Source organism: Lampris incognitus, chromosome 9 (genome assembly GCF_029633865.1).
Source record: "Lampris incognitus isolate fLamInc1 chromosome 9, fLamInc1.hap2, whole genome shotgun sequence".
Taxonomy (NCBI): domain Eukaryota; kingdom Metazoa; phylum Chordata; class Actinopteri; order Lampriformes; family Lampridae; genus Lampris; species Lampris incognitus.
Window position 1 is genome coordinate 42,203,264 of NC_079219.1, and position 21,621 is coordinate 42,224,884.

Sequence of the window (21,621 nt, forward strand, 5' to 3'; positions counted from 1 at the left end):
CCAGGCCACACAACCGGTGGCTTGCTCTTGCGAGCCTTCCCATGCCGGTAAACAGAGACAAATTCTGCCGCATCTGCCGACAAGGCTGGGCTAGTGCTAAAAATAGCAGGTCTGCTGTCAGGCCCGAGGCTGATGCTATCTGGACTACCATCACATCTAACGTAATCCTAGCTGAAAGAAGGTGCTCTAATTTACGAAAATGTATCGCTAAAAGAGACAACTTGTCTGTAACTGCGGAACAGTCACCACACACCATCGTTTTAATGAGGCTGCTTTGACTGCAAATGTAATAGCGCTAACTGCTAAATTAGGCTAAGCTCAAAGCTAGTAAGAAACTAGGAACAAGAGGCTGCCTACTAAACACGAGTCGTTGGAGAAAGAAAACTAGAGAGTCTAGCGGTAAGTGAACTGAGCACAGAAAATAGCAAAGTCAGTAGGGCAAATGAAGAGTGTATATATATATATATATATATATATATAGTATATATGCTACATAGCCAAAAATATGTGGACACCCAAACATCACACCCATATGTGCTTGTTGAACATCTCACTACAAAACCATAATAATAATAAATATAATAATAATAAATTAAACTTATATAGCGCTTTTCTAATACTCAAAGTCGCTTTACAATTGACGGAGTGAAGCCAGACGACAGATCAACGAAACACAGAAATACAGGGTCGGATGGGAAGGGGGGCTGCGAGAGGGAGAAGTGGCAGCCACACACGACGCCAGCAGTACTCTCCAACTTGGACAGATACAAAAGGGAAAGAAAAACAAACATCATAAATCACATAAATCACAGATGAAGTCTGAAGAGGTGAGTCCTGACCAATGACCTGAATGTGGGCAGCCCGCAGCAGTGTCCGATGCACTTGGGGAGGGAGTTGAGGGAGGGGGCAGGTCGAGCGCTCAGTCCCCAGCCTGCCCCAGACCAGGGGTGGACGAAAGGACGGGGGGGGGGGGGGCACGAGAAGGCAGTGGAGACCATGGACATTAATTTGAAGTTGGTCCCCCAATGTGCTGCTAAAACAGCCTCAACTCTTCTAGGAAGGATTTCTAGTACTACCAATGTTTGTCTATGGAGAGTGTATGGCTATGTGCTTGATTTTATGCACCTGTTAGCAGATGTGGCTGAAATAGCTAAACCCACTTATTAGAAGGAGTGTCCACATGCTTTTGGCAATGTAGTAGATAAGTGCCCTTATCCTTTATAAAAAAAAAATAGGTCTGATTGTCTGTCAGGAAGTGACAGTTTCAGCAACAGTAAATATGTATAGTTTTTTTTAGATGTTTTTGAGTCCTATGGATGTCCTGCCTTCTTATACCTCATGCTGCAAACATTAGTAGTGAATGCAGTCACTTGCCCTTTTCAGTGTTGATAGATAGATAACTTTATTAATCCCCAAAGGGGAAATTGATTTGCCACCAAACAAGGTGCAAGAATGCATCAACATTAGACAAAGATACTCATCATGCACAGTAAAAAAAACAACACACAGTAAAAAGCAATAGACTTGACATGATTATAGGCAGGAACAGGCACCACATCTAATTGATGCATATATAAACAGGAACAATAAAAAAGACCAAGTACAGTTACAACCCAGACAAGTTCGATTTACATTTTTTAGAGGGCACTACCAATAATAATTAAAGAATTTGACTGCAGCTGGGACAAAGGACCTCCTAAATCTCTCTGAAGAACACCGAGGCATCACTGTTTTTTCACTAAAGGAATTTTTAAGATCATTAAAAATAGAATGTAAAGGATAACCTTCGTAATGTAGAACAGTCTGCAATTTGGACCTGGTTCTCTTTCTGGTGCATTCCCATACTTATGCCTGTTTGTCACCTCCACTACAAACAGGAGCAGAACAAATCCTCCCTTACCCTCAGAGGTAAAAATAATCAGATGACGAGCCGACAAAGGACAGAGTTCCACAAGCCAAACTTGATGTTAGTAAGACACAAGAATGAGGGTTTGTTGCATGATTTAGTGTGTAGGTGTGGATTCGTGTGCATGTTTGTGCACGTTTGTAGCATGTACATTGTTCAATTGCAAGAGAAAAGAAAATACTTTAGTGACTCAATACATGCAGTGCTTAATTTTTACCTAACAGAGGGGGAGCCAGCACCGCTCAGTTTTGGACACTAGCATTTTGGCTCCTAGTTGTGAGGGTGTCACACCTCTTACAACAAGCAAACAAGCTATGCCATATACCAGGGGGGGAAAAGACAGTTGGTGAGTTTCTCTTTTCTTTTCCTTTTCCCTCTCGCCACAACACTAAATGTGTTCATCTCTCTGTGAAAATGGGTGATGAACTTGTTACTGTTGCGGGGTCCATAGCATAATTACATAACACGGCAGTGAACTAACCTTTTCTGTAACAGTGAATGTGAATTAACTGTAATTCCTTGAGGAAGTTGTGATCTCCAAAATGTAATTTGGAATGTTTGGGGTTTTATTTTCCTTCTTCTTCTGAGCATGTATGAATTTGCTCGTAAATGTTTGGTAGTCCACTGTGATTAATGGATGATTGTTGTCATTTGTGTTGGCCGAAGGCAATGAGTTGATTGTTTCTGTAAGGCTGTAGATTTGTAATAAAAGTTATATAATTTCAATTGGACCTTGGTTTAACGTACTTATTTAATAATGTTATAGATATGCATACATCATAGCAAAATAAAGCCAAACTGGTCTTTTGTGTGTTTGCCACACCTACTACTTCTATACTACTATTACTACTATTACTACTACTACTACAAGTACTATTGCTACTACGGCTACTACTATGAATACTACTACTACTACTATTACTACTACTACAACTACTATACTCTATTACTACTACTACTACGACTACTTACTACCACCACTACTACTACTACTAATACTACTACTACTATTTTCAGCTGCTCCCGTTAGGGGTCTCCACAGCAGATCATACGTTTCCATCTCTTCCTGTCATCTGTATCTTCCTCTGTCACACATCGGTGTATGCCACACCAATGTGACGGTATACTCTTGGGACCTCTTCATTTTTGGATAACCTGCTAGATCACCATCGGCGTCGCCAGCTCATTTTTGCCAGGGCTTAAGCCCCGAACTTTTTGAGTGTAGCCCCGAATATAATTTTAAATGTAAGCCTATGTGAAGCCAGACAAAAAACATAATGTATGTGAATGTCCAATAGTCTTCGTAACATAACAGCCTGTCAAAATAAATGCAGGTCTCTAAACTAACTCCGTATGTGTGTGTGTGTGTGAGAAAAATAAATGTAATATTCCAATAAACTAATGTTAACATAAGTACATTTACTTTTTTTCTCTAATCTGGTACTGTAGCATGTCAGTAAATGTTTAATGATAGTAGTTGTGAAGTATTCTGCTTCTACTCAATACTAATACTAATTACTAACAACTACTAATATTTTTAATGTCACAATTCATAATTAATCTGGAGAGTAAATAACAGTTTATGAGGTACAAATTTCAATTTTTCAATGATTAAGACATGTACTTTGAATGTAAATAAGGTGCCAGAGTAAATAAAAAGCATCAAAATAGAGCTTGTTTATCAAAATAATTTTCTGGACCCCCCTACGGATGTCCGGGCTAAGCCCTGAATGTCCTCAAATCCTGGAAACGCCCCTGTAGATCACCATCCCCCTAGGTGTTCTTTGATATCATCATTTACAAATAAAGCACTGAGTTCATGTGTCTTGAATAAAGGGACACACACGTGGGACGTGTGTTTGCTCCCTATAAATGTGTGAGAAACATGAGTTAGTTAAGTGTGTGTGTGTCTCTCACACAGCCATAATCACATCTAGGGAGGTCGGCATTTTTCACCTGTGATGTATGAGAAAGTGCCTGTGCTAACGGATATCATGCTGGCATTGTTCAGCAATGTGACATTCTCTGCGGCCATGATGAATTGATGTGACCACATTGAGCGATGATGTTTGTGTGTGGCCTTAATTAATCTAGTGAGTGTTCCAGCAGCATATACATACACACATTGTGATTGCTTTAGGGTGGAGCATGGCTTATCTCACTCTCTGCCTCGAGGTACTCTGGGATGGGGTGGGGGGGGGTACGTAGGGGGATTTTGTCCTTTGTGCCTGTGTGGGCACCAGGATTATTCACCCGTAGTTCTGTGTAATTACAGTTTGCTTGTATCAACGTAGTGATAAGGTAGTTTATCTTGAATACAATAGAAGTGCAGCCGGTGGAGCAGAGGTGAGAGGACACACCCCTGAGGGGCACCTGTGCTAATGGTCAATGAGTTTGAAAATCTATTGTTTAATTTGACAACCTGTGTTCTGCCCAGTAGTCTAAGACCCAGAACATAGAGACTGATGGAAACCTAGCTGCAAGAGTTTGTTGTATAGCTGAGCTATAGTCAATGAATAGTACATGAGCGTAGGTGGCAGGTGCCTCTAGATGCTGCAAGACAGAGTGGCGATAGAGAGATACAGCATCATCCACTGACCTATTGGCCCCGTACGCAAACTGATTGGGATTTAGCACAGCACTGGACAGATGTTTACATACTATATGCTCAAACATTTTCTTTACAACAGATCTTAAGGCAACGGGACTGTAGCCATTTAAACAACTAACAGTGGGCTTTTGTGGCACAGGAATTATTACTACAGATTTAAAGCATTCTGGTGAAAGCATTCTCTCACTGCTTCCGGTGTGGGAAGATGGCTGTGCGAATTCGTGTTTGCAGTGGCCCCACCCAGTGCCAGGATGGTGGCGCAAATTCACATTGGTGGCGGCCTCACCCAGTATCCTCCATGCAATGTCTTTGTCCACAGCTGCGTCTAAGTTTTGTCTTCGTTTGATGGGCGGGAGAGCTGGCGCTGGATCGGCTGGAAGAGTGGGGCAGGCTAAGCTAACTGCTAGCCCATGCAGACCGGCAGTTTTGATAACACTGAGGGCAGTCTGGCGGCGGTCTCACCTGGCATTGACGGTGGTGTTTTTGATGTCATCGTGAGGAGTGCAGGGAGGTGTGTCGAGGGTGTCTGACTGGGAGAGCTGGCGCTAGATCGGCTGGAAGAGCTTGATCTGCTTTGTCTGGTGGACCTGGGGACCACGGCCCCTGCCTGGAGCTGCGCCTGACAAGGAAACCCTGAGGGAAGTCTGACAGGACATGGAAGCAGGGCGGGCTAAGCTAACTGCTAACCCATGCAGACAGTCATCCTGGCTGGCCTTTGTTCCCTTGGACAGTGATTTTTTTGTTTAGGTTGGATATATGTGTTAGTTTGGATATGTGTGTTCTTTGAGTTTTTGGATGTGTTTTTGTCTTTGTGTTGTACTGCTGTGGGCTGGGGGAAATGGCATTTCATTTCATTTCATGTACACAAGTGCATGAAGTGAAATGACAAATAAAGTGTTCCTGATTTCTGATTTCCTGGTACTTTACACTGGATGGTAGACCAATTAAGAATACAAGTGAGAACAGAAGCAAATTCAGCGGCACACCATTTTAAAGTGGCCTGCAGCTTTCCTGCTGCTCTGATTGTGCAGCAGACACCTGACCTCATGCTCTCCAGTCACAAAAGGTGGCCTCAAGGGGGCATCCACTTTAGGCAGTCTCTGTTGGCGGGTTGAGGTTTTATCAAAATGACAGTAGAATTCATTAAGTTCATCAGGGAGCTTGGGGTCATCGTTACAGGCTGAGTGCTTGGCCTCATAGTTGATCATTTTCTGCAGTCCCTGCCACACACCTCTGCTGTCCTTTTTCCTGGAGCTTGTTCTCCAGCTTGCGTTTGTAATTGTAATTAGCTTTCCTCACTACCCGCTCAAATTCGTATTTTGTCGATTTTTAGAGTTCTCTATCGCCACTCTTGAATGCATTGTTTTTCTTTCTACATAACATTTTAACCTCTCAGCTGAACTATGGCATGTTGTTGCAAAACACAGTCACTGTCTTGCACACATTTTCTGAGAAATGGATGTAAGAAATAATCTTATTGGTGTAATCATCTAAGTCATGCATGACTCCTGAAACAGACTACTCTGTAATATCTAAACAGTCACTAAGCCTCTCCATAGCCTGGAGAGACCATTGTTTCACCACCCTAGTACTTTGTTTTGTGTGTTTCAATTTTTGACGATACTTGGGGATTGGAAAAATCATGTTGTGATCAGACTCCCAGGGGTGGCCAAGCCACGGAATGAAATGTATCAGAGACGACACTAACATTGATCTAGCACTTTGTCATACCTGGTGACAACATGGATGTGCTGTTTAAAACTTGGTAGAGTCTTTTTTTAGGTTGACATGGTTAAAGTCACTGAGTATCAGCACCACTGAATCCGCGTGAGAATTTTCAACATCCATGACATGGCTCGCTAACTTCTGGGCAGCAGCTGATGCCCCAGCTTGCAGTGGAATGTAGACAGCGATCAGTATGCTGTAGGAAAATTCCCACGGCAGGTAGAGGGGTCTGCACTTGATGGTGAGTGACTCTAACTCCATAAAGCATGACTGTGACAGAGTTTTGGTGTTTGTACACCACCTCCGATTGATGTAAAAACACACACCTCGACCCTTCCATTTGTTTGAGTCCTTATTGCAGTTAGCCCAGTGCAGGGAAAAGCCTTCTTTGTGTAGTGTTGCAGGGAAAAGCCTTCTTTGTGTAGTGTTGAGTCTGTGATGTTTGAGTTTAGCCAAGTTTCCGGAAAGCACAGCACAGAGCAGTTTGCGGTGTCCTGTCTGCTTCGTATGAGGATGGATATTCAGCTCATCTTCATTGTTAACCAGGGAGTGGAACTAGGAATCCCGCTCTCCTCCACCACTTCCTGTGCCACAGATGTTGGTAGCTGTTAACACTGTCCCTTGACTTTGCATCTCCGCTAACACAGTCACTTGAGGAGTATTCCAACTTTGGTTGGAAGTTACTCATGGATTGTCGAATATGTAGCAATTCAAGCCTATCATATTTTACTTGGTAGTTGACACGTTCAGTCCGCAAGGCACCATCTTGAGAGACCTCACACCCACACCAGAAATTTGATCCGTCTTCATTATGTGATTAGGTCAGTATGTACATTACAAAGCTCCACTTCCACTCTTTCTCGTGATGTGTTCCATTTGTATGCAATGACAAGTTCATGAGTAATTATGCAAGAATAATGGGTGTGGGGACGGAAATTGTGCAGTATGCAGATTGTAACTATGATTAGATTTGATATAAATTCAAATTATTTTTCTCACAAACACTTCATAACCTAGACAAGCAACTAGCAACATTGGAAAGCTCAAGGCATGGTTTCATTTGATAGACACCCCACCTCGCTGCGATGAATACTTCATGAGCAATTCAACCAAGAATAAGGGAGGTGAATTTGGATACAAATTGCATCTGTTAAGGATTAAAATGACAGTGGTTTGTTTGGGGTCTTTTTTTTGGGGGGGGGGCACTGTAAGATGTCACATACGGCCTTAAAATGTTCAGAAATTGCCCTGTATATTAACCATATACATTTCAAAATTTGTTGGAGTAATAATAGTCTTGCTAAAATAGGAATGTCTGTCTATCTGTCTGTCTTTCGATTTTCTTGGCAACCATTCATCAGTTTGACTTCCCACTTGGCAGGTGTACGTCATGGGTATGAATAGTTTCGTACTTGTTTATATTGTCACCCATCCCTTAAAATATGGAATCATCCTGTATTTTAGAAGGAAATCATGCATCCCTTGCTGAGCTGATACGGGGTGTGATTTGTTCCATATTTTCCAGGCAGCCTGAAGTCCGACAACCACGCATGTATTTCTCCCTGAAAATTGTGGTGGTTTACCAGAGCAGTTTCCACAGGGTACCAGGGGCACATGGCCTAAGTCCTAAAATTGAACATTTATTATTAAATCAAACACTATAATTTTGTTAAGAAATTAAAAAGAGTACATTGTATGTTTGTACAATAGTACATTGGTATGTGCGTTCAATTTATTTTGTGTGTAGCTTTTGTTTGCCATTAAAGCCCTTAACTGAAACATTATGCAGCTACATGTTGTAGACACATATCACTCTGACTAGGGCTACTTACTGTATTTCCCTTTACATGAACCTTTCAAGCCTGGCACATTCTGAACTAATGCCACACTCTGTGTGCGTCCATACAATCTGGGCACTTGTTCTTTAAATAATAAAAAAAGCAACCTTTTCCAATGAGGTTGGGATCATGTGGCCTGGGTAGGCGGTTGTGGGAGCCAAGATGGGGTAGGGTTAAGTGTCCCTTATGTTTCTGAGCTAAAGGTGGCAGCCCTACAGACGGGCTGCCCAAATGTGTCTCTGTGGCACCTTCTTTTACTCTGCTTGCATGTAGGGTGACCAGATGCCAACAAATTAAATGTGGGACAAATAGTGTGTCTGTGTGAGACAATGTCGGACACATATAGACATAGCCTATACTTTAATTTGAAGTCCATAGGCCTAATACCTGAATTTCGTTTATGATTTTCTTTTTGAGGCAGCATGGTGGCACAGTGGTTAGCGCTGTCGTCTCACAGCAAGAAGGTCCTGGGTTCGAGCCCCGGGGGGGTCCAGCCTTGGTGGGTCATCTTGGATCATCCTCTGTTTGGACTTCGCATGTTCTTTCCATGTGTGCATGGGTTTCCTCTGGGGGCTCCGGTTTCCTCCCACAGTCCAAAGACATGTAAGTCAGGTGAATTGGCCATACTAAATTGTCCCTAGGAATGAATGAATGGATGGATGTGTGTGTGTCGGCCCTGTGATGGTCTGGTGGCCTGTCCAGGGTGTCTCCCCATCACATCCGGATGCTATCTGGGGCTGGCCCAGGGACCACGGCCCCTGCCTGGAGCTGTGCCTGAGGAGGAAATGCTGAGGGCAGTCTGACAGGATGTGGAAGCAGAGCTAACTGCTACCCCATGCAGACCGGCGGTTCCAGCTGTCATCCTGGCTGGCGTTCGTTCCCTTGGACAGTGATTTTTTTTTGTGCTTAGTTTGGATATATGTGTTAGTTTGGATATGTCTGTCCTTGTAATTTTTGGATGTGTTTTTGTCTTTGTGTTGTACTGCTGTGGGCTGGGGGAAATGGCATTTCGTTTCATTTCATGTACACAAGTGCATGAAGTAAAATGACACATAAAGTGTTCCTGATTCCTGATCCTTCCTTCCTAAATGCCTTCCATGCTATTTTCTCTGGCCCCACTAGCAGATCTTCTAACTTCCTGTCATTGATAACCTGTCTGATTTGTGGACCAACAAAAATGCCTTCCTTAATCTTGGCATCAGTTATTCTTGGAAACATCTGTCTCGAACAGCAAAATCCATCCCTTCCTTTGTTCATTGCTTTCACAAAGTGTTCATCAATCTGAGTTTTATATGAAGAGGAGGCAGAAATATCTTTGTTGGGTCGACAAGTGATTTATGCGCCACACTTTTCTGCCCTGGTACGGAGCGGCCAGTTCTTTTTAATGTAATGTGACTCTTTAGCATGGCTATCCAATTCACAAAGGAAACAACAGTACTTTGTATATCCGAGCTGCATTCCTAGTAGCAGTGCCAATGCTTTTAGATCACCACAGATGTTCCAGCCGTAATTGTTGTACTGTATGTGCTTCAACAACAGTTCTATGTTATTGTAGGTTTCTTTCATGTGTACTGCATAGCCAATGGGTACTGAATGGTGGACATTGCCATTGTGTAACAGGACAGCTTTCAGGCTTAACTTTGATGAATCTATAAAAAGACGCCATTGTTGTGGGTCATGCACACAACCCAAAGCCATGAACAGTCAATCAATGCCAGTGCAGAAACAGAGGTTGTCAACCTGCATAAAGAACTTTGTCAAATGTTCTTGATGGTTTTGAAAGATAGAAATGTTTGTACCTGGGGACAGCAAACCCCATCCTTGCAATCTTGAGCCAAGTAGTTCTGCTTTAGCTTTTGACAAAGCTAAATCCCTGACCAGGTCATTTAATTCTGTCTGTGGTATCAGATGAGGATAACCAGGCGTAAAGGGTTCAACATCTGGATCAGTGTCATTTTCCACATCTGGTTCATGTGTTGTGGCATCTTATTCTGCCACATCTAAAGTATTCACACCCCTTCACTTTCCCCACATTTGTTATGTTACAGCCTTATTCCAAAATGGATTAAATTCCTTTTTTTCCCCCATCAATCTACATACCATACCCCATAATGACAAAGCAAAAAAGGTTTTGTAGACATTTTTGCGAATTTATTAAAAATAAAAAACTGAAATATTGCATGTATACATAAGTATTTACACCCTTTACTCAGTACTTGGTTGAGGCACCTTTGGCAGCGATTACAGCCTCAAGTCTTCTTGGGTATGAAGCTACAAGCTTGGCACACCTATATTTGGGGTATTTCTCCCATTCTTCTCTGCAGATCCTATCGAGCTCTGTAAGGTTAGATGGGGAGCGTCGCTGCACAGCTATTTTCAGGTCTTTCCAGAGATGGTTCAATGGGGTTCAAGTCTGGGCTCTGGCTGGGCCACTCAAGGACATTCACAGACTTGTCCCGAAGCCACTCCTTCATTGTCTTGGCTGTGTGCTTAGGGTCGTTGTCGTGTTGAAAGGTAAACCTTCGCCCCAGTCTGAGGTCCTGAGCGCTCTGGAGCAGGTTTTCATCAAGGATCTCTCTGTACTTTGCTCCATTCATCTTTCCCTCGATCCTGACTAGTCTCTCTGTTCCTGCTGTTGAAAAACATCCTCACAGCATGATGCTGCCACCACCATGCTTCACTGTAGGGATGGTATTAGCAAGGTGATGAGAGGTGCCTGGTTTCCCCCAGACGTGACGTTTGGCATTTAGGCCAAAGAGTTCAATCTTGGTTTCATCAGACCAGAGAATCTTGTTTCTCATGGTCTGAGAGTCCTTTAGGTGCTTTCTGGCAAACTGTCATGTGCCTGTCATGTGCCTTTTACTGAGCAGAGGCTTCCGTCTGGCCACTCTACAATGGAAAAGCCCTGATTGGTGGAGTGCTGCAGAGATGGTTGTCCTTTTGGAAGGTTCTCCCATCTCCACAGAGGAATGCTGGAGCTCTGTCAGAGTGTGTCACCTCCCTGACCAAGGCCCTTCTCCCCCGATTGCTCAGTTTGGCTGGGCGGCCAGCTCTAGGAAGAATCCTGGTGGATCCAAACTTCTTCCATTTACGAATGATGGAGACCACTGTGCTCTTCGGGACCTTCAAAGCCGTAGACATTTTTTTTGTACCCTTCCCCAAATCTGTGCCTCGATACAATCCTGTCTCGCAGGTCCACAGACAATTCCTTTGACTTCATGGCTTGGTTTCTGCTCTGACATACACTGTCAACAGTGGGACCTTATATAGACAGGTGTGTGCCTTTCCAAATCATGTCCAGTCAATTGAATTTACTACGGGTGGACTCCAATCAAGATGTAGAAACATCTCAAGGATGATCAGTGGAAACAGGATGAACCTGAGCTCAATTTTGAGTGTCATAGCAAAGGGTGTGAATACTTATGTACATGCAATATTTCAGTTTTTATTTTTAATAAATTTGCAAAAATTTCTACAAAACCTTTTTCACTTTTTCATTATGGGGTATTGTGTGTAGATTGATGAGGGGAAAAAAAGAATTTAATCCATTTTGGAATAAGGCTGTAACATAACAAAATGTGGGGAAAGTGAAGGGGTGTGAATACTTTCTGGATGCACTGTAGGCTCCATGTCTCTGGTGGCAGCAGTACTGGCAAACTGTCATCATGTGGCACTGTTCTCATGGCTAAACGCAAATCGGGGTATTCAATAGATATCTTATTTTTAGTAGAGAAGCCAGATACATTGGTCAGACAGAAGTAACAGTCTGTCACGTGATCCTTCTGTTCTCACCATATCATTGTGACTGCAAATGACATTGACTTCCGAGTACCTCTGATCCAAGCTCTCAGGCTGACTGCACATGTTGCACAACAAGTGTGAGGAGCCCAGGGTTTCTCTTGGTCACCAAGTTATATCCGAAGTAGAGCTCATAGGCTTTCTTAATAAATGCAGTCATGGTGCGTCTTTGAGCCTTAAGCTTATACTCACCACAGATATAACAATGTATCGCAGCTGTTGCAACAATGATGAGACATTTCTGCTGTATTAAATCTTCCTGAAGACAACAAATCCTATTGTTAAGTATACTATTCACTATGCTATTGCCTGAAGAACATGTGCATCAACTTGCGTCCAAACAGCATGTGTAAATGTTAGCAGCTTGTATAGCCTGTCTGCCAGCATGTAACCTGGCTAAGCATGCCTAAGACAACATTTGCATAGTACCTACACTGACTGCATGCCCAGGCACGCTTGGACTGACCAAAACAGCTTGCTTTGTGGCCACTATACTAATAAGAGTTAAAATATGATGGGGAGTCACACAAATAGGTTATATCTACAGAACGGTATGTGATAGGAGAAATGTAAGGTGATTCTCGTTATGAGCAGCCCAAACTCCATAAAATACACCCAAAAATGTTCAGGAAGCAACATTTTCATTGTCCAGTGTTACAAAAACACTGTCGATATTCTTAATTAGCAGGCCTAAAGGGGAGGTTGGTGTGGATGCCTTTAATCTGTGTATTAAACTAAAACCGCATTGTCTGCTTGCTTTTTTGCAACATGTTTTGATACTTAAAAGCTTGGTGTGCCTGTTGTCCTCTCTAAGTTTACATTGTTTTGTTGTCTTACAAAATGCACTGAAGTAAAAGTCATGTTATTGATATTGATATATTTATTATTTTATCAAATCAGCACCCTAAGAAGCCTTACAAATGCAAATCCCTTTCTCTGAATGACTGCAGTCCAAGTCACACTCAAATCTGTTGAGAGCACGGTGCACCACTGCACTCTGCAGGCGCTCGAGGCTCGTACACCAAATTCATGGTTTATATGGATGGAAACTGTTCTGATCTTGTCAGACACTAGTTCCAGTTCTACAGTATCAATCATACTCCTTTATCTATTTATTTATTCTTTCTCTAGGTTTGCATAAACCAATTCAGCTGTTTTTGTTTTTTTTGTTTTGATTTTTTTTTTTTTTTACATCTGGGACAAAGCCACCATGCTTTATGCTTTATGGTTGTCTGTATGAAAACTTCCTAGTTTCAATTAAACAAGTTACTAATGTGTTATTGATTCAGCATTCCTCTCTCTGCATACACTCTAGTTACAACACGACATAAAATATGTAAATTCTGCCCTTTTCCGCTCTACACCTATGCAGCTGCAGTGATGGTAGCTACAATTTGTCTTTAGCCCTCAGCCTGAATCTCAGCCAAAGTGCGATAACACCTTCAATTTTCTAACCCCCGTGAATCCACCTTCGAACATATTTAAATGACTCTCTGTTTAACTGTTTCTATTCCTAAAATATCTCCTTTTTTATTTTCTGATTTTCGTCTCATCTCTAAAAAATGCCAACAAGAACCATTTCCAAGAGATTTTTCCAAATTGTCCCGTCCCACACAGTGTTTGCATGTGTAGTTCACTAACAGACAATATAAATTCAGACCTTCCAGAGTATGTTTACTGAATAGTAACATTACAGATCACAGAGAAATGTGTCATCTAGAAGCTATGTGCCAGTGATAAAGAATGGGGGAATACACAATGCCTTCACTGTATTTTGTCAGACTGTGTGAATGTGCTGTGTGCTGGCAGCTCAGCCAGCCTCATCATCATCACCAGCCTCATCAGCCTCATCATTAGCCTCATCATCAGCCTCATCAGCCTCATGAGATGTGTTTGCAGCGTGCAGGGCAGGGTTAGTGCTGGCTGCACACAGAGAGCCAAGAGTAGCTCAGCTGTTGAGTAAGACTCACTTGTAGCTAATTAATGACTCCCCTTTATAACTCTCTCAGGAGATGCTGCAGAGCTACACTGAACCTGGAGTTGGTACAAATGGTCAGTATTAAATGTGTGTTAAAAAGTGAAAAGGTCAGTAAAAAATTAGAGCAAGCCATTGTGTTTTTGCGAAGTGTGTGATGGAAAGGCTGTGTTCGTTGCCCCACACATTTGTAATGTGGACTGAGCCTATAAAGGAACCAGGAAGAGTGATCATAAAATGTTATTTTTAGGTGTGTTTAAAGCTGCTATGAAGAGTTTAGAATTTCTGTTGACTTAGTGTCCCTGTGGACAAAAGCAGTAGCACTTCATTGAAAAACAGCTTCATTTTGCGTAAGCATCGCCTCTTGTTCAAAGGTCTACATCCCCCTTCTGGTAGATTGTGCTTTGGTTTTAAAGAGAATAGTTAAAAATGTAGTGGTGATTTGAAAAAAAAAAAAAAAAAAAAACAGTCGTTTGCAAGCTACAGAGCGATGAGGTATGAAATCTAGCATATGACACTATAATTTAAATTTTGTACTTGTTGAAATAAATTTTACCCAAATTAAATTGGGGCACCACTTTCTAGAAGAAAGAAAATAAGATAAATCAAATTAATCAGTCACAGATCTGAAATTTGTGAACTTTCAATTCAGGGGTCTCTATTTCTGTTCCAAAGAAACACACAACACAAATAAAGACATTAATTACAGCCCCTGTCAGATTAAGAAAACACGCACAACGACTTGCTCTGGATGGGAATATATATCGACTAACTAATGGGATAATTGAGCATATATATATATATCCCATTAGTTAGTCGATATATATAGTTAGAACAACACCACGACCCGACCCCGGAAAAGCGGCTGAAGATCAGATGAGATGAGATGAGATGAGTTAGAACAAGTATTTGGTTAAACATAAATGATTGGATGAAAGGGAAAATGAATGAAGGAAAGGATGAGTGAATGGACATTGCCAACAGAATGAATTAAGTAATTAATTAATCAACCAATTAATTAATTAATGTGGAGGTCCGTGAAATCAGAAATAAATGTGAGCGCAATGAGGGACGACTAAGGCCAATTGGAAAAGGAGTCGGTTGCCTTGGTGACAGCCGGAGGAGAACTGATTTGAAGGAAATGGTTCAGAGGTTCAACTTGGAGAATGGAGAGACAGAGGCAACACGTGTGTGTTCAGGTGTCGGTGCTTTCACCGGGAGTCCGATGTGAGAACTCTACTCTAACCACAAAAACTACTGAACAGGTCTCGATAACAGTCTCTGCAGACTTGGAGGAAACGACTCCAATGAACTCTTACAACAAAACGAGGCTTGAGCGCATACAATGCAAAATAAATTACAATACACAAAATAGCAACAAAAAGTAAAATAAAAGATTGCAAAAATATACGTGGCAAATTGACATGCAACGGCTAGACAGATGTTTTGGCCTTCTTTGTGGTCTTTGAATGTTTGTTTCTTGATGAGCTTTCAACTCTTCAGCAACTCTTCAAGTTGAAAATACAAGCCCAGATGCAAAATGGGCGAGCCGAGGACGCAGCAGTTGGCAAAACAGAACAGGAAAAATCACAAACTGCGTGACGGAATGGCAAGATGGTTAAAAAAAAAACCTACATAGTAGCTACTATGGTGATGCTATATTGTTTGCAGAAAAAAATTAAATCGTACAAACATGTTTTATAGTTGGTTTATTTAATTATATACAGTGATTCTGTCAATTCACATACCTAAAAAATTAGTATGCCATCTTATCTGTTTAGTAATGTGCTACGTAACATCCAGTTATAAATTCCATGGTGGAGGACGGCAAAAAGTTAAAATATTCTAACTTTGGATGGCGGTGCCGTCTGCCATTACCATTGTTGGCATTATTTGCTGGTGTCATTTGATTTTACTGTCCTCCTTCCATCCACAGTAATGACTTCTGAGTTGCTGTCTGCAGTTTTATCGGATTCCATGTGAATGCAACATGACTCACAGATACACATCTGTCAGTTATCACCCAGGTTACAATATGGACTTCCTTTGAAAACAGTCAAGAGATCACAAAAATTACTTGACAAACGTGAAATAATTAGCGCTAAAATGTATATCAATAACATGTGCAATGTGCACAAAAATGTATATATCTGTTGTCACATATATGAAGAAGTTACCATTAATGTAATTTATGTTACGGCTGCTTATATTTTGTTGAATGATACAATGGTTTCATGTGAACCGCTCTTTATTTCTTTTTTTTCTGTTACTAGGTACTGGGCACTCCCTCTGAGGATACCTGGCCAGGTGTTCACTCCTTGCCTCACTTCAAACCAGGTGAAATCCCTTACCAACACCATGCCATAATACAATAATACACACCTTGTGTACATAAGCGCTGACCAACTCACATGTGCATACAGAAACTCTCTCTCTCTCTCTCTCTCTCTCTCTCTCTCTCTCTCTCTCTCTCTCTCTCTCTCTCTCTCTCTCTCTCTCTCTCTCACACACACACACACACACACACACACACACACACACACACACACACACACACACACACACACACACACACTAATAATCTTCATCCTGTGAACAGGGCTGAAGTTGGCTCTAATCAGTAACTCCTACATGCTGTGCTCCACAGCTGTTTGTCTGTCTGAGCCTCATATAACCCTCTACCTCATCAGAGCATCCCAACTATGTCTCCGGTTAGGATGTTATGATAACTGCCAAAGAAAATACAGTAAGAGTAAGTCATAGGCCAGAAACATGATTTCTCATGACATAAAAAAGCATCAAAGAGCTGCAAGGAAACTGGAGTGCGCAGCACGTTATTGGTGCAAGCTTATACAAAAACCAGCAGGGGGCAGTGTCGCCTCAGACAGTCCTTCATCTGGCTTCATTTAACCAAGCTGAGTGTCCCATACAGCAGAGTGCCTCTGTTTTCCTCAGAATTGTGAGATTTTTCATACATTCCCCTAAAACAACAATGGTATCCATCCTCCCCTTATAATTCATCATATTCCAAGCATTGCCTCTAGAGAGATACTATTTCCAGGGGTTTTTTTCTGTCCCCTGTTCACAACATATCACTTTAGCTTTGAGTCTCAGACATGACACATGGCTTTACCTTGGAGTTCGCTGGTTTGTCTCTTTAGGGTGGATTTGATTTTTAATAATCATATGAGGTTTGAGGTGAGCATGGGAGAGGTCAAAGTATTTTGTCACTTCCAGGCCTGCTGCTTTTCTACCATAATATTTCCTCTCAACCTTTTTCCTATAACTGTCTTCCTCATTGTCTTTCTGTCTCTTCATCCCCTTGTACTGTCTGCCCATCGGAGTTCATGCCGGCCAACCCCCCACCTCAGCCCATCCTCCACCCTCCTCACGCTGGTGGTGTCGAGTCAGGACAGTCTTGGCACAAAGAAAAGTGTCAAATGAAGGGGAAGCTGTCACAAAAGAAGCCCAGTGTGGGCTGGGTGACTGTGATGTTGGCAGCCTCAGACTTGTGTGTCCAAACAGAGATGTAGGACGAGACAGAGGGATAAAGGGAACTGGGGAGCTATGCAGTAAACAGCCTCACACATGCATAATCACTCCATGGAAGCATAATATATGAAGTGGTACAAAGTTTTGCAATATATGAGGCAATGTTTAAAGATACCAATTTTTCCTCCTGTAGTCTTATGAGTCTAATATTAAGGTGATTTAGACAGCTGTAACATGTATTATGTGTATGTATATGATAAATATGTAATTTGACTGGAATGAATGATGTATTCTCTCTCCCCATTGCAGACCGCTTTACAGTTTACAGTGCTAAGAAGCTCAGACAAGCATGGAATAAGTGAGTATTCATGTGATCAGATGAGTGCGTTCCTTTCTTGTGCTTGTTAACCTCTGAATTCAAAATTTTTACATTTGTCCGTGTTTGTTTCTCCATCATTCTCTCTGCATTCATGACCTTATCCTTCAAGCACACACTGTCAAGCTGGCTGCTGTACATTGTCCCCTGACCCCTGTTTACACACTCGCACACAAGCGCACCGACACACACACAAATTCGCGCACACACACACACACACACACACACACACACACACACAGACAACCATACAAGGTCACTGCCCTGTGGACACTTGTCTACCTCATAGACACTTGCAGGTGTGTGCCAGCCAGTGTATACATGAGATTAGTTGATGTTTTAATTTTCAGTCGTCTAACTAGTCCTATCTTACATTATAATGGTATAATGGTTATTGCTGGCACATGATATTCATTAAGAGTTTGATAGATTTGGATTTTGTTGCTAAATGTGTTGCTAAAGCTCTATACGCCGCAATATTTAGTCACTTAAAACCAGCTAATTAAACTCCCTATAGGAAATATAGGACTTAGTCACAGTAACAATCATGGGCATTGCAGACTATTCAAATCATTAATTGTACATTCTGTGTGTGTGTGTGTGTGTGTGTGTGTGTGTGTGTGTGTGTGTGTATATATATATATATATATATACACACACACAGTGGTGCTTGAAAGTTTGTGAACCCTTAGAATTTTCAACATTTCTGCATAAATATGACCTAAAACATCTGATTTTCACACAAGTCCTAAAAGTAGATAAAGAGAACCCAATTAAACAAATGAGACAAAAATATTATACTTGGTCATTTATTTATTGAGAAAAACGATCCAATGTTACACATCTGTGAGTGGCAAAAGTATGTGAACCTTTGCTTTCAGTATCTGGTGTGACACCCCCCCCCCCCCCCATGCAGCAGTAACTGCAACTAAACGTTTCTGGTAACTGTTGATCAGTCCTGCACATTGGCTTGGAGGAATTTTAGCCCATTCCTCTGTACAGAACCGCTTCAACTCTGGGGATGTTGGTGGGTGTCCTCACATGAACTGCTTGCTTCAGGTCCTTCCACAACATTTGGATTGGATTAAGGTCAGGACTTTGACTTGGCCATTCCAAAACATTAACTTTATTCTTCTTTGGTAGAACGATTTGTGAGCTTAGGGTTGTTGTCTTGCTGCATGACCCACGTTCTCTTGAGATTCAGTTCATGAACAGATGTCTTGACATTTTCCTTAAGAATTCACTGGTATAATTCAGAATTCATTGTTCCATCAATGTTGGCAAGCAACCCTTGCCCAGATGCAGCAAAACAGGCCCAAACCATGATACGACCACCACCATGTTTCACAGATGGGATAAGGTTCTTATGCTGGAATGCAGTGTTTTCCTTTCTCCAGACATAACACTTCTCATTTAAACCAGAAAGTTCTATTTTGGTATCATCCATCCACAAAACATTTTCCCAATAGCCTTCTGGCTTGTCCATGTGATCTTTGGCAAACTGCAGATGGACAGCAATGTTCTTTTTGGAGAGCAGTGGCTTTATCTTTGCAACCCTGCCATGCACACCATTGTTGCTCAGTGTTCTCCTGATGGTGGAGTCATGAACATTAACATTAGCCAATATAAGAGAAACCTTTAGTTGCTTAGAAGTTACCCCGGGTTCCTTTGTGACCTGACCGACTATTACACTCCTTGCTCTTGGAGTGATCTTTGATGGTCGACCACTCCTGGGGAGGGTAACAATGATCTTGAATTTCCCCCATTTGTACACAATCAGTCTGACTGTGGATTGGTGGAGTCCAAACTCTTTAGAGATGGTTTTGTAACCTTTTCCAGCCTGATGAGCATCAACAACACTTTTTCTGAGATCCTCAGAAATCTCCTTTGTTCTTGCCATGATACACTTCCACAAACATGGGTTGTGAAGATCAGACTTTGATAGATCCCTGTTCTTTAAATAAAACAGAGTGCCCACTCACACCTGATTTTCATCCCATTGATTGAAAACACCTGACTCTAATTTCACCTTCAAATTAACTGCTAATCGTAGAGGTTCACATACTTTTGCCACTCACAGATATGTAACATTGGATCATTTTCCTCAATAAATAGTATCGTATTTTTGTCTCATTTGTTTAATTGAGTTCTCTTTATCTACGTTATCTACTGATGATGTTTTAGGTCATATTTATGCAGAAATATAGAGAATTCTAAAGGGTTCACAAACTTTCAAGCACCACTGTGTGTGTGTGTGTATTATATATACACACACACACACACACACACATATATAATTTTTGATATAATAATATTTTGATGATTGTGTCTATATTGGATGCACACCTTAGGTCCTGGGAGATTGTGGAACCCATAAATCTGTACATTTTGGGTTTGGAGAAAAGGGGGGGAAACACCCCCCCCCCCAAAAAAACCAAACAAATCATAGTGTTGAAGGTTGAATGTGGAGCATAACTGTCCAAGGCTAGTAAACACGCAATCAACATAAAGGTCACCCAGACAGGATAGGCCTTGTCTGTGCCAGGTGGAAAATTTTGAATCAATCTTGGCTGGTAGAAAAGAATTGATTGTTACAAATAGGTGTAGCTAGGGCCATAGAAGTCCAGCCGAACTTTTGCCTAATTTGTTGCCAGATTTTCAAGATGGTAATAGCTATGGGATTAGAGGAGTGTTGTCTAGGTTTAACACTAAAACGACCAAGGCTGTCATTTTGACGATTTTGGATTTTCAGAGTTTAATAACTGAAAAAAAAGATACAGAACTGCTGATCCCCAAATTCTCCTAAAATTGTATATCTACTACTACTACTGCTTTCAGCTGCTCCCGTTAGGGGTTGCCACAGCGGATCATCTGTTTCCATTTCTTCCTATCCACTACATCTTCCTCTGTCACACCAGCCACCTGCATGTCCTCTCTCACCACTTCCTCTTTTTCTCTCCCCTGGTAGCTCCATATTCATGATCTTTCTCCCAATATACCCAGCATCTCTCCTCCACACATGTCTAAGCCATCTTAGTCTTGCCTCTCTTGCTTTGTCGCCAAACCGTCCAACCTGAGCTGTCCCTCTAATGTAATCATTCCTAATCCTGTCCCTCTTTGTCACTCACAATGAAAATCTTAGCATCTTCAACTCTGCCACCTCCAGCTCCACCTTCTGTCTTTTTGTCAGTGCCACTGTCTCTAAACCATATAACATAGCTGGTCTCACAACCATCTTGTAAACCTTCCCTTAAACTCTTGCTGTTACCCTTCTGTCGTAAATCACTCCTGACACTCTTCTCCACCCTGCCTGCACTCTCTTCTTCGCCTCTCTTCTGCACTCCCCTTTACTTTGGACAGTTGACCCCAAGTATTTAAACTCATACGCCTTCATCAGCTCTACTCCTTGAACCCATCTGTATTTCCAACTGCACACCTCACCATTGACATACTTCCCTCATACGTATCCTGCACCACTCCTACATACTTAGCTGCAACTCTTGATTTCTTCATACAATACCACACCTCCTCTCTCGGCACGCTGTCATATGCTTTCTCCAAATCCACAGACACAATGTAACTCCTTCTGGCCATCTCTATACTTCTCAGTCAACATTCTCAAAGGAAACATCCCATCTGTAGTGCTTTCATGGCATGAAACCATACTGCTGCTTGCTAACCATCACCTCTTCGCGTAACCTAGCTTCTATTACTCTTTCCCATATCTTCATGCTTTGACTGATCAACTTTATACCTCTGTAGTTGGTACAGTTCTGCACATCGCCCTTGTTCTTGAAAATCGGTACCATTATGCTTCTTCTCCACTCTTCAGGTATCCTCTCACTTTCCAAGATTGTGTTAAACAATGTAGTTAAAAACTCCACTGCCATCTGTCCTAAA

The 21,621-nt window shown here is 41.8% G+C and overlaps 1 protein-coding gene across 1 annotated transcript in view; it reads left to right on the forward strand.

The window, feature by feature from the left end:
- cdk14 (cyclin dependent kinase 14) overlaps positions 1-21,621 on the forward strand; it is a 278,497-nt gene that overhangs the window by 190,528 nt on the left and 66,348 nt on the right. Inside the window, exons 12-13 of the mRNA XM_056286990.1 lie at positions 16,127-16,190; positions 17,655-17,703. Coding sequence (XP_056142965.1) covers positions 16,127-16,190; positions 17,655-17,703 — 113 coding nt within the window. The remainder of the gene's footprint in view (positions 1-16,126; positions 16,191-17,654; positions 17,704-21,621) is intronic.